At 54.8% G+C, this 14,417-nt stretch overlaps 2 protein-coding genes across 3 annotated transcripts in view; both read left to right on the top strand.

The window, feature by feature from the left end:
- Nucleotides 1-3,691: 3,691 nt before the first annotated feature.
- On the top strand, nt 3,692-6,777 carry MAD2L1BP (MAD2L1 binding protein). Its single transcript, XM_002714435.4, has 3 exons — nt 3,692-3,833; nt 4,192-4,457; nt 5,854-6,777. Exons 1-3 carry the CDS (start codon nt 3,788-3,790, stop codon nt 6,364-6,366), a joined length of 825 nt encoding a protein of 274 aa, XP_002714481.1. The 5' UTR covers nt 3,692-3,787; the 3' UTR covers nt 6,367-6,777.
- RSPH9 (radial spoke head component 9) overlaps nt 6,615-14,417 on the top strand; it is a 22,202-nt gene continuing 14,399 nt past the window's right edge. The window contains exon 1 of one of the 2 annotated variants that reach the window (XM_017345152.3): nt 6,615-6,885. In XM_017345152.3, coding sequence (XP_017200641.1) covers nt 6,788-6,885 — 98 coding nt within the window. In that variant the 5' untranslated portion in view covers nt 6,615-6,787. Of the gene's footprint in view, nt 6,886-10,874; nt 11,162-14,417 lie in introns of those variants that run through there. The other variant, XM_002714438.5, reaches the window with a different exon arrangement.

The following is a 14,417-nucleotide window of genomic DNA, read 5'->3' as shown; positions in this document are numbered from 1 at the left end:
TGGGAGACCTGGAAGAAGCTCCCAGCTCCTGGCTTCACACCTGCCCAGCTCTGGCCGTTGTGGCATTTGGGGAGTGAATCAGCAGATGGAAGATCTTTCTATCTCTCTGTCTCTCTGTAACTCTGTCTTTCAAATAAATGAAGTAATTAAGTGGGAGGGGCAGCACTGTGGCATAGGGGGTAAAGCCACCACCTGCAGTGCCGGCATCCCATATGGGCGCCGGTTCGAGTCCCGGCTGCTCCACTTCCGATCCAGCTCTCTGCTATGGCCTAGGAAAGCAGTAGAGATGGCCCAAGTCTTAGGGCCCCTGCACCTCCATGGGAGACCCAGAAGAAGCTCCTGGCTCCTGGCTTTGGATCGGTGCAGCTCCAGCTGTTGTGGCCATTTGGGGAGTTAACCAGCAGGTGGAAGACCTCTCTCTCTCTGCCTCTCCTTTCTCTGTGTAACTCTGACTTTCAAATAAATAAATAAATCTTAACAACAACAACAACAAAAAGTGGAGCAGCTGGGATTTGAACCCGTGTCCATAAGGGATGCTGGGATCACAGGTGCTGGCTTAATCCTTTGTACCACAATGCTTCCCTTCCTCCCCCAACTTTTTTTTTTTTTTTTTTTTTTTGACAGGCAGAGTGGAGAGTGAGAGAGAGAGACAGAGAGAAAGGTCTTCCTTTTGCCATTGGCTCACCCCCCCCCCCCCAATGGTCGCTGTGGCCAGCGCACTGCGGCCGGCGCACCACACTGATCCGAAGCCAGGAGCCAGGTGCTTCTCCTGGTCTTCCATGCGGGTGCAGGGCCCAAGCACTTGGGCCATCCTCCACTGCACTTCTGGGCCACAGCAGAGAGCTGGCCTGGAAGAGGGGCAACTGGGACAGAATCCGGCGCCCCGACCGGGACTAGAACCCGGTGTGCCGGCGCCGCTAGGCGGAAGATTAGCCTAGTGAGCCGCGGTGCCGGCCCAGAAGCTTCTTCTGGGTCTCCCACGTGCTGTGGAGACCCAAGCACTTGGGACACCTTCCTCTGCTTTCCCAGGGACATTAGCAGAGAGCTGGATTGGAAGTGGAGCAGCTGAGGCACTAACTGGCACACCATAAGGGATGCTAATGCCAAAGGCGGAGGCTTAACCTGCTATGCCACAGCTCCGGCTCTTATAACTCTGCCTTTCAGACAAATGAATACAACTTTAAGAATCTTTAAATGCATCTTCAAAAATGAGGTGGGAGGGCCTAGGATCCAGATGACACTGTTAATGGGATAAGCAGAGAGTGAAAAGAACCTGTGGAGGAGACTGAGAAGTGCCTAGATTATACAAGTAGAAAGAAAAATAGACAAGTGTCAGGTTATGGAGGGCAAGAAAAGAATCTGTTTCAGGAATACTAGATGTTAAAACATACCAGAAAAGTATGATTAAAATACTGTGGTATTGGCTCAGAAATAAACATACACATAATAGGTCTGACATTGTGGTGCAACAGGTTAAGCCGCTGCTTATGATGCCAGCATCCCTTATGGGCACCAGTTCAGGTTTTGGCTGCTCCATTTCTGATCTGGCTTCCTGCTAATGCACCTGGAAAAGCAGCAGAAAATGGCCTAATTACTTGGGTCCCTGCAATTCATGCAGGAGATCTGGATGGAATTCCAAGCTCCTGGCTTCAGCCTGGCCCAGCCCGAGTCATTATGGCTATTTAGGAAGTAAACCAGCAGATGGAATGACTCTGTCTATGTCTCTCCCTCTTTCTTTGTAATTCTGCCTTTCTTTTTATTTTATTTTATTTTGACAAGCAGAGTTAGACAGTGAGAGAGAGAGAGACAGAGAGAAAGGTCTTCCTTCCGTTGGTTCATCCCCCAAATTGTTGCTACGGCTGGTGTGCTGTGCCAATCTGAAGCCAGGAGCCAGGTGCTTCCTCCTGGTCTCCCACACGGGTGCAGGGCCCAAGCACCTGGGCCATCCTCCACTGCACTCCCACGCCAGAGCGGAGAGCTGGACAGGAAGAGGAGCAACCGGGACAGAATCCGGCGCCCCGACTGGGACTAGAACCCAGTGTGCCTAGTGAGCCACGGTGCCAGCCCAATTCTATCTTTCAAATAAATAAATATATTTTTTAAAAAGTGGGGGAGGGGCCGGCAGAGAGAGAATCCTTCCATCCACTGGTTAACTCTCCAAATGGCAGCAGTGGACCAATCCGAAGCCAGGAGCTGGGAGCCAGAAGCTTCTTCAGGGTTTCCCATGTGGGTGCAAGGGCCCAAGGACTTGGGCCATCTTCTACCGCTTCCCCAGGCCATAGTCGAGAGCTGGATCAGAAGTGGAGCAGCCAGGACTCAAACATACCCCTATGGGCTGCTGGCTTAACCCACCTTGCCCAACTTACTCTGCAGCCTCCCAGAGTGATCCTATCCACTCCCATACTAATGGCTGTCTGTCCCAAATGGTGTTTCTAAATGTCTCTATTCACTGTCCTGTGGTGACACTGAACCCAGCCCATCAAAAGCAGGTTTCATCTTTTCTTCTCACCTCCTAGTAGATCTGGTCCTCGTTTATTGCTCCATCTTTCATCGAATGGAGCGCCTAGTAATTCAGTTGCTGGAGTCACAACCCTGCTGGTTTTTCTTTTTTATAGACTGACTGATTGATTGGTTTATCAGAGTTACAGACAGAGAGGGAGAGGCAGAAGAGATCTTCCAAGTACTGGTTCATTCCCCAAACTGCTGCAACAGCCTGGACTAGGCCAGGCCGAAGCCAGGAGCCTCTTCCAGGTCTCCCACGTGGGTGCAGGGGCCCAAGCACTTGGGCCATCTTGGGCCATGCACATTAGCAGGGAGCTGGATCAGAAGCGGAGCATCCAGGATTTGAACCGGTGCCCATATATGATACGGCACTGCAGACAGTGGCTTAACCCACCGCACTATAACGCCAGCCTGGACAGTCTGTTTCCTCGGATCAACTACTAATTTATGCTCATTGGGCCCCTTTGTATCTCCAGGACTCACCCAGTTCTCTCCCTCCCCTGCCACTACCCTGGTTCCGTTCTGTCTCAGCACTACCTCGAACTAGAACCCCTGTCCCTGTCTTTTATCCTCCCTGTAATCCAACTTCTACAGTGCAGCCAGCAGGGAGATTAAACGGGAAAGATGTGAACATAATCATGTCACTTCCCCTACTTATAAACAGCTTCCCTACCTCCCTACGGGGGATCGAGTTCAAAGCCTATCAAAGCTTAGAAGATCCTGTCATGATCCTGTCTCCTCCACGCCCCAGCGCTTTAGGAATTCTTCATTCCTTGAACAGGGGATGATGTTCTTGTCTCTTGGGGTCTCCTCTTTACCTTGCTAACTGACAAGGTCACAACATCTTCACACATTTCTTCTGGAACCACGTACCCCTGCCCCAACCCGCTCTGGGTTAGGCGCCCCAGTTCTTCCCTCCCCCAGCCCTTGTATACCCCACTGTATCAACGCATCCCATTGCACTGTACGCATAGGCAGTGCCCCCCTCGACGGCAGGGCCCGCGCCGGGCTTGTCCCCGGCGGAGCCTCCAGCACCGAGGACAGGGCCCGGCGTGAAGAAAGTAATGAACCCAAGAATGAATGGCTGCTAGAGGGCGGGTGGCCGCGAGCGCCTGGGCTCGCGGTAGCCGGAGGGCTAAGGGTGCCAGCGCGGGCTCCACCCCCGACCCCGCCCCAGGGCGGTGGCGCCGCGCCCCCTTCCGGCCGAGCCGGAAGTGGAGAGGGCTTCCCATGACGCTCCGCGGGCCGATCATTCTAACGCACGGAGCTGAGGGAGGAGGTCGCGATGGCGGCCCCGGAGCCGGAAATCCCGTCGCCGGCCGCAGGCACTGGTAAGGCATGGGGGCCCGGGCTTGCGGCTCCTCGGGGCCCTGTTTCTTCCCTACTGCCGTCCTGTCCTATCACCGCGCCTCTGGTCCTTCTGGTTCCGAGCTCCGGGTTCGTCCGCTCTCCGATGAGACTGCGCCTCGCCCTCTTTTCCCTGGGTCAGGAGCCCGATTTCTGAGTAGAGCCTCAGTCACTGACCGGGAATCTCTCTCGTATCGGCCACTTAGTCATGTACGGCCGCGGGGGTCAGGAATCCCGCACGTACGCACTAGGGTATCTGCGGCGTCGGGGTGTGCGTGGTGGCCGCAGGGAATGCGAAGCCCGACCCTGGCTTGTGTCTCATTTCCCTCTCTTGTGTCCTAGATCTGGAGTGGTTTGACCAGTCGGAAGAAATTCACGGCTCCCCGGTGGAACTGCCGGAGACTGCCTCTGCCCCCGAGGCTCCCGGCTCTGCGGAGCACTGCTGCCCGAGAGACTGCATGGTGCCGGTGGTGTTTCCCGGGCCGGTGAGCCGGGAAGGCTGCTGCCGCTTTACTTGTGAACTGCTCAAGCACATCATGTACCAGCGCCAGCAGCTGCCTCTGCCCTACGAACAGCTGAAGCACTTCTACCGAAAACCTTCTCCCCAGGTAGGCACGGGCTACGGGGGGGAGACGTCGCGGCTCTTGCCTGGCGAGCAGGTGGAACGGGGATCCGAGCCATCTGCAGGGACAGTCGGCGGCGCTGGCTCCGCGCTCGCGTCTTCAGCGGGGTGACCCTCTCTGGTTTTTTCCCTCTTGCTGTCTTCTCCCGAAACCCCTATTAAGTGTTGCTTTTGGACTCGAAGAGTTGAGCCTTTACATTTTAGTTTCTTTTCTCCAAATTTTCATGTTTGGTTTTTCCTTGATGGGGGAGTTCTTTGACTTTATATTCCAACACCAATACAACTTATTCTTTTTTTTTGGCAATCATTGTTAAGAGTTCTTAACTTTCGCATATGCTCTTTGCTCTTTTTCCCCCCAAAATGAGTTTATTTTGCTCTCATATATATATACATATATATATACATATATATATATACACATACATACATACATATATACCCCAGCAAAAATTGACTGCTTTGTGGCATGCCACCAAATTTCCTTGGCTATCTTAGCTTCTTATATCTGGCCGCTCTCTTGGCTGTTGGAAGGGTGGGAGAACTATGGCACAAAGAGTAGATTTCACTTTTTGCTGTGATGTTGATAAAGCCCAGTGATGTGGCGATGACATTCATTGAGCTAGACGTTCAGTCTTTTTAAGATTTATTTATTTACTTGAGAAACAGAGTTAAGAGAGAGAGGGAGAGAGAGAGAAAGGTCTTTCATCTGTTTCACTTCCCAAATGGCTGCAAGAGCTGGAGCTAGGCTGATCGGAGCCAGGAGCCAGGAGCTTCTTCTGGGGCTCCCATGTGGGTGCTGGGGGCCCAAGCTCTTGAGCCATTTTCTATTGCTTTCCCAGGCCATCAGCAGGGAGCCAAATCAGAAGTGGAGCTCCTGGGACCAGAACTGGTACCCATATGAGATGCCAGCTCCGGAGGCAGATGCTTAACCTAGTATGCCACAGTGCCGCCGCCCCCGCCCCCCACTTTTTTTTTTTTTTAAGATTTATTTATTTATTTGAAAGTCAGCATTACACAGAGAGAAAAGGAGAGGCAGAGAGAGAGAGGGGTTTTCCATCTGATGGTTCACTCCCCAGTGGGCCGCAACAGCTGGAGCTGAGCTGATCCAAATCCAGGAGCCAGGAGCTTCTTCCAGGTCTCCCACTTGGGTGTAGGGGCCCAAGCACTTGGGCTATCCTCCACTGCTTTCCCAGGCCACAGCAGAGAGCTGGATCAGAAGAGGAGCAGCTGGGACTAGAACCGGCACCCATTTAGGATGCCGGTGCTTCAAGCCAGGGCATTAACCCACTGCACCACAGCGCCATCGCCCCTCACAGGGTTCTTTAAAAGGCATTAGCTTCCCCTACCTTGTCTCTCTGTCTCACCAAGCTTTGTTGTCACAGGCAGAAGACGTGGTGAGGAAGAAGCCGCGGACGGCTGCCGAGGCCAGCAGCAGGAAATGCCAACAAGCCCTGGCGGAACTGGAGAGTGTCTTCAGTCACCTGGAGGGCCTCTTTGCCCGAACCCTGGTACCACGAGTGCTGATCCTCCTTGGGGGCAGTGCCCTAAGCCCCAAGGAGTTCTACGAACTTGACCTGTCCCGGCTGGCTCCCTACAGTGTGGACCAGAGCCTGAATACAGCAGCCTGTTTGCGCCGGCTCTTCCGGGCCATTTTCCTGGCTGACGCCTTTAGCGAGCTGCAGGCCCCACCGCTCATGGGCACCATCGTCATGGCTCAGGGGCACCGTGACTGTGGAGAAGATTGGTTTCGACCCAAGCTCAACTACCGCGTGCCCAGCCGCGGCCACAAACTGACCGTGAGCCTGTCCTGCGGCAGGCCTTCCGACCCAACAGTGGCTTCGGACGATTACATCTGGTTCCAGGCCCCAGTGACGCTGAAAGGCTTCCACGAGTGACGGAGGACGCTTCCTCATCCTGGAAACGGATGGCCGAATGGCCCGGCTCCCTTCGGCACCGAGCCACCCGACTCTCGCTTGGAGCTGGCGTTGCTTCCCGGTGAGAGGGGAAGGCACTGTCCTGGCTGCCTCCCCTCCTCACACTTCCGGGGGGCTGACGGTGTGTGGCTAGGACCATGGTAATCATCCCTGAGCTACAGCTTGTTGAATCAAAGGTTGCTTTTCCCAGAGGGTGCTGGGTCAGGTGTTTCTGTTTGGGCTTGCAGAGCAAAGCCGGGTCCAGAGAGGGACACTCCTATGGAGGCGGCCCTTCTCTGCTTGCTTGTCGTGTCCTTGCAGAGTTTTTACTGGGGATGTAAAGGTGGATGCAACTCATGAACTTAAATACAAAACAGATGGATTCAGAGTAAACTTTCCTGGAATGCTTGACTTAAAGAGACCCTTCCGGCTGAGACTAGAGGGTTTTGGCTTTCTCCCGGGCCTCTTCTGCTGCAGGCCTTCCAGGATATTTTGTTACAGGTAGGATATCCCTTCTCTGGAATGCCTAGAACCAGAGGTGTGGCACATTTGGGGATGTTAGCATCTGTGTAATGAGATATCCTGGGGATAGGATCCAAGTCTAAAGATGGAATTCATGTATGTGTTATTACACTTTGTATGCACTAGCCTGAATTAATTTTATATGATATTTTTAATAATTTTGTGCATGAAACAAGAGTTTCATGGTGTGAAATTTTCTACTTGAGGTGTCATGTCAGCATTCAAACATTACAGTTTTTGGATTTTTGAATTAGGTATACTTAGCCGATAACAAGCCAGTCTGGGGAGTTAAGTTCGATTGGCTCAAGTTCTATAAGTTTTTTTTAAGATTTTTTATTTGAAAGTCAGGGCTGGCGCTGCAGCTCAATAGGCTAATTCTCCACCTTGCGGCACCGGCACACAGGGTTCTAGTCCTGGTTGGGGTGCCGGATTCTGTCCCAGTTGCCCCTCTTCCAGGCCAGCTCTCTGCTGTGGCCAGGGAGTGCAGTGGAGGATGGCCCAAGTGCTTGGGCCCTGCACCCCATGGGAGACCAGGAGAAGCACCTGGCTCCTGCCTTCGGATCAGCACGGTGTGCCGGCTGCACAGCGCCGGCCGTGGCGGCCCTTGGAGGGTGAACCAACGGCAAAGGAAGACCTTTCTCTCTGTCTCTCACTGTCCACTCTGCCTGTCACAAAAGAAAAAAAAAGAAAAAGAAAGTCAGAGTTACACAGAGAGAAGAAGAGGCAGAAGGAGAGAGAGAGGAAGAGAGAGAGAGAGGTCTTCCATCCGCTGGTTCACTCCCCAGTTGGCTACAGTGTCCGGAGCTGCATCAATCCAGAGCCAGGAGCTTCTTCTGGGTCTCCCACAAGCGGGTGCAGGGGTCCAGGCATTTGGGACCCTTCTGCTGCTTTCCCAGGCCATGGCAGAGAACTGGATCAAAAGTGGAGTGGCTGGGGCTTGAACCGGTCAATGCCCATATGGGATGCCAGCCCTGCAGGTGGTGGCTTTACCTGCTACACCACAGCGCTGGCCCCTGTAAGTAGTTTGATAGCAGAGTTGGGAGTGGAGTCCCATCAGCTCCTTCATGCACTGACTTCAAGCCCAACATTCTCTCCTTGCCACATGCTGATCTTGGTGCCCCTTGGGTTCTCTATGTCCAAAGCAAAAACGACCTTTGTGTGGGAAGAACTGTGGTGAGGGACTGAGCTTAGCAGGCCCCATCGAGAGCCCAGTGATTTAGGGGAAGTCTCTGGCCCTGTGCTTGGTCTACCATAGACTCTAAGCGGGGGAGGAGCTCCTCCGCAGACTTGGCACCCTCACATGCCCGGAGCTACAGCTCTGTTCCCAGGGCTTGGAGGGTCACAGGGGCTGCTGGAGGGACTCCTGTCAGCCAGGGGAAGGCAGCGGCATTCCGTCCTCATGGAGGCAGCTGTCAGCGAAACACAGGGCACGTGCCATGCCTGGGGAGCTGAGGCCTCGGGTGAGACCCTGCAGACCCCTCCAGCTGTTCCGGGGGGGATGGGGGGGCTGGTCAACCTAGCCTGTCTGCCCTTCAGATCTGGGAGGGGACTGAGGAAAGAACAGGGAGGGGCTCAGTCACTGGCAGAGGCCCCAGGACTGCCCTGGGGTCCTGTGGGATTTGCTCCCTGAGGCCAGATGTGCCGTCTGGAGCCCTGCCCAGCCTTCTCTGTAGCTGTTTGACTGCTGTGGGCAGTCACTGCTGGCAGTGTTGTCCTTAAGCCAAACCCCACCTTCCTGCCGTGTGGGTCCCCCTCAGCTGCGCTGGAGGTGCCTCTCCTCATCCTTGCTGGTCCCTGGGGTAGGAGAGCAGCTGCTCATTTCCCCAGTAAGAAAGTTGAAAGAATCCTCTCCCTGCTGGTGCCGAGATAGGTGTGTGCTTATAAACAGGTGATACATAATTGCGAGATTGTTCGAATGGGTAACATATCCAAAGCGCTTGAAACAGTGTAAAAGTTTTTGCTTTAAGTATGTAACACACAAAGGAACTTAAAAGTTCATGGGACATTCTCATTATCCCTGCACTGAACTTTTTCGTGAGCTTGTTGAAGCCCCTCCTGTATACACTGTTTGGAGCACTTGCATGTGGTACCTAGGCCCAACTGCCTTACAGTGTATGCGTTATTGTTCCCACTTTATAGATGAGGCTTAGGGAGATTGGTGGTGAAACGTGGATTCGAACCCAGCCCCCTGGCTCCAGAGGCTGAGCACTTCCCATGGCGTAGTACGTCTGTGTTTTACTGGGCAACAGTGAGTCAGGATTTGTTCTGCCAAAGGCGTTGGCATTGGGAAGCGGCAGGACTTCCCTCCCTGGTTCCTGACATGGAACCTGCCATTAGCAGGCGCTGAGTAAACATGGGCTCAGTGAAAACAAACCATTTGGGCTCTTTGATGTGCTGGGTTCACTTAAAGCATGTTCCATCAGCCGGCATTCGGCCTGTTTGTTCTGCCTGATGCCCTGACCCAGGGACGAGGACTCGGGCCACATCTCCCACTCAGGGAAGGGAAAGGCCAGGTGGCCTGACGAGTGGGAGTGGAGGAGCTGTGAACAGAAGGGGAAAGGGCTGTGGATTGTCCTGAGGTGGAAGACACATTAAACCGAGTCAGGTCCCTGAGATATTAATTTTAAAAGCCTACATAAGCAGTGCCCAGATAATCAAAACAAAGCAATTATCTGGGCGGTTTAGACACTTGTTTCTCTGATGTGGGGCCCACGTCATTCTGATTTCATGTGCCCTCTACAAAGGAATCCAGAAATAAGTGCAATTAATAGTAACAAGCCCATCTCCTCCGCTGGCCACAGGCTTGCTGGGAAACTTGTTTGTCTTTGTCTGGGGACTCCAGAGGTGGCCATGAAGTAGTCTGAAGCCCAAGGAGGGGTCCCGGCTGCTTGCTACCATTTGGGTCTGAGAGCCACACGGTGGGGCCCAAGATAGGTAAATGTAGGTGGGAGCTGATGGGAAAATGCAACCTGTAAAATGTTGCCCTTTTTTTGTACCCCTCTGCACACCCTCCTTTCCCAAGGTGTGGCCTAAACCTTGCCCCATTGCCTAATCGTCCTTTGCCATTTAGGTAGGAAGGTCTATGGAAGGCGTAGATAAAGAGACATCTGGTGACCTTGGAAGAAACTAGAACTGAGGGACCCATTCTGTAAGGTCTGACTTGGGGCAGGAGAGGGGTGTGGGTGTGGGTTAATTGGCAGAATCTTAGGGATCCCAGTTTCCTAACAATTCTAAGGTCAAGAAGTGACATTACTGGGCTGGTGTGGTGGCACAGTGGGTTAAGCCACCGCCTGCAACTCCAGCATAACACACGAGCACAATTCCAGTCCCAGTTGCTCCACTTCCGATCCAGCTCCCTACTAATGCGCCTGGGAAGGCAGCGGAAGATGGCCCAAGTGCTTGGGCCCGTGCATCCACGTGGGAGATGCAGTTGCAGACTCCTGTCTTCAGCCTAGCCCAGTCCTGGTTCCTGTGGCCATTTGAGGAGTGAACCAGTGGGTAGAAGATACCTCTCGCTCTGCCTTTTCAAGAATTAACAATAAATCTTAAAAAACCAAGTGACATTATTGGGGAGAAATAATATAGCTAGTGGCAGTGTTGGTGCTCTGCATTGTTTTTCCAGGTTCCCAATACATATACAGTGAGAGCTCAGTTAAACCTCCACTAGGCGCTAGGGCTGGGCCGGGCTGTGCTGGGCTGGGCGGGGGCGGTCAACCCCGCGCTGTAGCTACCTCCTGTAGGGGAGCCACGTCCCAGACTCCGGAGGGCATCGGGGACTGGGGTCTAGTGTATGGCCAGGCTCTGCGGAAGGGCCCGGGCCAAGGAAAAGCGCGCGGCAGGCGGGCGGGTGGCTGCGTGAAGCTTCTCGCGGGGCAGAGGGGCGGAGTTTCGGGTGTCCAAGGAGACGGCTTCCCGCGGGGCGGAGCCTCGGGTCTCCTTGGAGACGGCTTCCCGCGGGGCGGAGCTTCGGGTCTCCTTGGAGACGGCTGCCCGCGCCCCGACGGGCGTTGAGCTGAGCCGCGGGCCCGATGGACGCCGAGAGCCTTCTGCTGTCGTTGGAGCTGGCGTCGGGCAGCGGGCAGGGCCTTAGCCCGGACCGTCGGGCCTCGCTGCTCACTTCCCTGACGCTGGTGAAGCGCGACTACCGCTACAATCGAGTCCTCTTCTGGGGCCGCATCCTCGGCGTTGTCGCCGATTACTACATCGCGCAGGGCCTGAGTGAGAACCAGCTCGCACCGCGCAAGACACTGTACAGGTGGGAGGCGGGAGGCAGGGGAGACGCGGCCCTATGGACGAGGTGTGCGGGGCGGGGCGGACAGCGCCGGAGCTGACGGCCGGGGGCGGGGCCTGGGCCTGGGACGGACAGTTGGGAAAGGGGCGGGGCTTGAAGGGCGGGTAAGTGGATGGGCGGGACCTGAGGGGCGGGGCCCGGGGCAGATTGACCGGGCCCGGAGCTCAGTGGAGATTCAGGTGGGAGTGGGTTTGTGAAAGGGGGCGGAGCGGGGTGAAGGCTCCTGGAGTAGAAGCTAGGTGCGGGCGAGGCGCCGGGACTGGCATTCCGAAGGCCTGACCGGAGGAGGCCCAACGCCCCGGGGAAGAGTCCGGAGGAGGTGTGGACTGGCTGCGCAGCAGGGGAGAATAAGGATGGGGATAAAAGGGGGATTGATCTGGGAAAACAGGACGTGCAGCCTCCTCCTGACTGCCCCCGGCGGGGCCGGGACGCTTGCCGCTTCGCTGAGCCCTTCATTTACAACGGTGACTGCCTGCATCCTGCGCTGGACCTGGGATTACAAAGATGGCTCAGCACACCTCTTTTCCGAGTCACTCGCGCCTTAGGGAGGGCCACAGGTGTGGCCCTCCGCGATTACAGCACCTGCGTTAAAGCAGGTGTCAGCAAAGGGAGCCAAGGTGGGCATTCCAGAGACCCCAGAAAGCAAAGGAGCTGCTCGCTCTGAGTTCAGGAAGGCGAGTGGGCTTTCTCCATCCAGGTGTGGAGAAAGGCGAGCAGTCAGAGGGTACAGTGCTGCGAGCTCTCGATGCCTGGAGAAGGCTTGGCTGTTCAGGAGGAGCGGCACAGGGTGTTAGGCTGAACTAGAGGGAGAGCTGAAGCTGTGAGCTCTGGCCGCAGGCCATGGGGAGCTGTTGAGCTTTAAGCAAGAAAGCCTGCTCAGATCTGGGTGAGCCGAATGGTTTGCAAGTAGAGTGAGCATTTTGGAGCCTCTTGTAATGTTGAGATAAAAGGGTTTGGGGGGCCGCCGGTGCTGTGGCATAGTGAGTGAGGCCGCCACCTGCAGTGCCGACATCCCCCATGGGTGCCAGTTGGAGTCCCGGCTGCTCCACTCCTGATCCAGCTCTCTGCTGTGGCCTGGGAAAGCAGTAGAGGATGGCTCAAGTTCTTGGGCCCCTGCACCTGTGTGGGAGACCCGGAGGAAGCTCCTGGTTCCTGGCTTTGGATTGCTGCAGCTCCTGCCATTGTGGCATCTGGGTAGTGAACCAGCGGATGGAAGATCTCTCTCTCTCTCTCTCTCTCTGACTCTGCCTTTCAAATAAATGAATAAACCTTAAAAAAAAAAAAAGGAAAAGGTTTGTAAGGAAGAAGTAGCTGAGGGAATGGTGAGGAGGGGATGGATTGGAGAGGGGTGGAGTCAGCGGACTTTAGACTTAATGGGGATGACGGTGAAGAGGTCAAGGGTGACCCATCCTCCAGTTTGGGCAGCTGAGTGCTGGCACCACCACCAGGAGGGAAGAAAGGCATCAGGACTGGGAGGGTCAGTGCCTTTGCTGCGAGGGGCCTGGGGGCAGGGTGTGAAGAGGCATATGCATTTTTAAAAAAGATTTATTATTTATTTGAAAGGCAGAGATGGGGGGGAGAGAGTACACTTCCATCCACCGGGGGGTTCACTCCCCAGATGGCTATAATAGCCGGGACTAGGCCAGGTGGAAGCCAGGAGCCAGGCGTTTCTTCTGGGTCTCCCATGCAGGTGCAGGGGCCCAAGTGCTTGAGCCATCTTCTGCTGCTTTCTCAAGCACATTAGCAGAGAGCTGGATTGAAAGTGGAGCAGCTGGGACTCGAACCAGCGCCCGTGTGGGATGCTGGTGCCACAGGCGGTGGCTCTACCCACTACACCACAGCGCTGCCCAAGGAGGCACATAAAAATGCAGGTCTGGACTCCAGAAGAACAATTTGAACTGCAGAGAGATTGGGCGTTCCTTTCATTTTATCCTCTAAGTATTTGTTGGGCACCTGCTTACGTACTAAACATTAATTTAGGTACCAGGAACTCAGAGGTCAATGAGAAAATCCTCGTCTCCGCGGAGCTTACTTTGCAGTATGTATTTGGGGGCAGGGGGAGGGGGCTAGATGATGGACAAGTGCACAGGTGAATTACACGGCGGATAATGTTGAGCGCCAAGGGGACAGAACTTGCAGGAGGGGCTGTGACAGATGGACTTTGAGAGGAGCCCTGATGTGACTGAGGGCTGAGCCATGTGGATTTTTTTTTTTGTTAATAAAGATTTTATTTATTTGTTTGAACACCACAGTTACAAGAAAGGGAGAGAGTGAAAAAGAGATATCTTCCCTCTGCTGGTTCATTCCCCAGATGACTGCAACAGCCAGGGCTGGACCAGGCTGAAGCCAGGAGCTTACACTGGGTCTCCCATGTAGGTGGCAGGGGCTCAAGTACTGGTCATCTTCCCCTGCTTTTCCCAGGCCATTAGCAGTGAGCTGGATGGAAGTGGAGCAGCTGGGACGTAAACTGGCATCCATATGGGATGCCGGCATCGCAGGCAGTAGCTTTACCCGTTACAGCTTAACACTGGCCCTGCTTTGGGTATCTTGGGGGACAAGAATTCCAGGCAAGTGCAGAGGCCCTGAGGCAGGTGTGTGCTTGTGCATTTGTGGAGCCCCGTAGAGCCTGGAGGGGCTGGGGAGGTGTGAGGGAGGGGAGAATGTTGCAGGACACAGAGCTCTGTGGGGAGCCACAGGGCCTGGCTCAGTAGGAAGAGGGCTGTGATCTGGCTGGCATTTGAGTAGCTGGGTGGGGCCTAGGCTGAAATGGGAGCAGATATAGAAGAAGGAAGGCCGGTTGGGTGCCTACTGCCGTGTCCAGGAAAGAGCGGATGGTGGCGTGGGTCCGGGGGAAGGGTGCTGAGTGGCGGCTGGACTCCAGGTACTCACTAGCCTGCAGCTGAGGCTCTGGGAGGCAGCGGATGAGACGAAGAAAGAGAAGAGGGGTGGGAATCCATTCCTAGGAAGGCTTGAGGCACTGGAGGAGGGGAAGGGAACAGAGATGGTGCTACCTTGGTGGATGGGGTGGTGGGATGGGCGGCCTTCCCCTAGCAGCTTCTCAGAGGGGAAAGGAGGGGCTGTGGGCTGGAGAGGGGGAGGGAGGGGGAGGAAGGGACCGCTCAGGGCCACTGAGGGTGTTGTCAGAGCTGACGAGGAAGGGGGTGGAGGGCAGAAGCATTTTTTATTTTAAAGATTTATTTGAAAGGCAGAGTTACAGAGA

The sequence above is a fragment of the Oryctolagus cuniculus genome, chromosome 5, assembly GCF_964237555.1.
Source record: "Oryctolagus cuniculus chromosome 5, mOryCun1.1, whole genome shotgun sequence".
NCBI classification, from domain to species: domain Eukaryota; kingdom Metazoa; phylum Chordata; class Mammalia; order Lagomorpha; family Leporidae; genus Oryctolagus; species Oryctolagus cuniculus.
Note: the sequence above shows the minus strand (reverse complement) of the source record. Positions and strands in the feature narration are given on the sequence as shown.

What these genes read in the sequence shown, in the direction of transcription:
- MAD2L1BP (XM_002714435.4), top strand. Translation starts at nt 3,788, where the DNA reads ATGGCGGCCCCGGAGCCGGAAATCCCGTCGCCGGCCGCAGGCACTG. An exon ending in GTCGCCGGCCGCAGGCACTG is followed by an intron (nt 3,834 to 4,191) that starts GTAAGGCATGGG and finishes CTTGTGTCCTAG; the next exon opens with ATCTGGAGTGGTTTGACCAG. An exon ending in ACCGAAAACCTTCTCCCCAG is followed by an intron (nt 4,458 to 5,853) that starts GTAGGCACGGGC and finishes TTGTTGTCACAG; the next exon opens with GCAGAAGACGTGGTGAGGAA.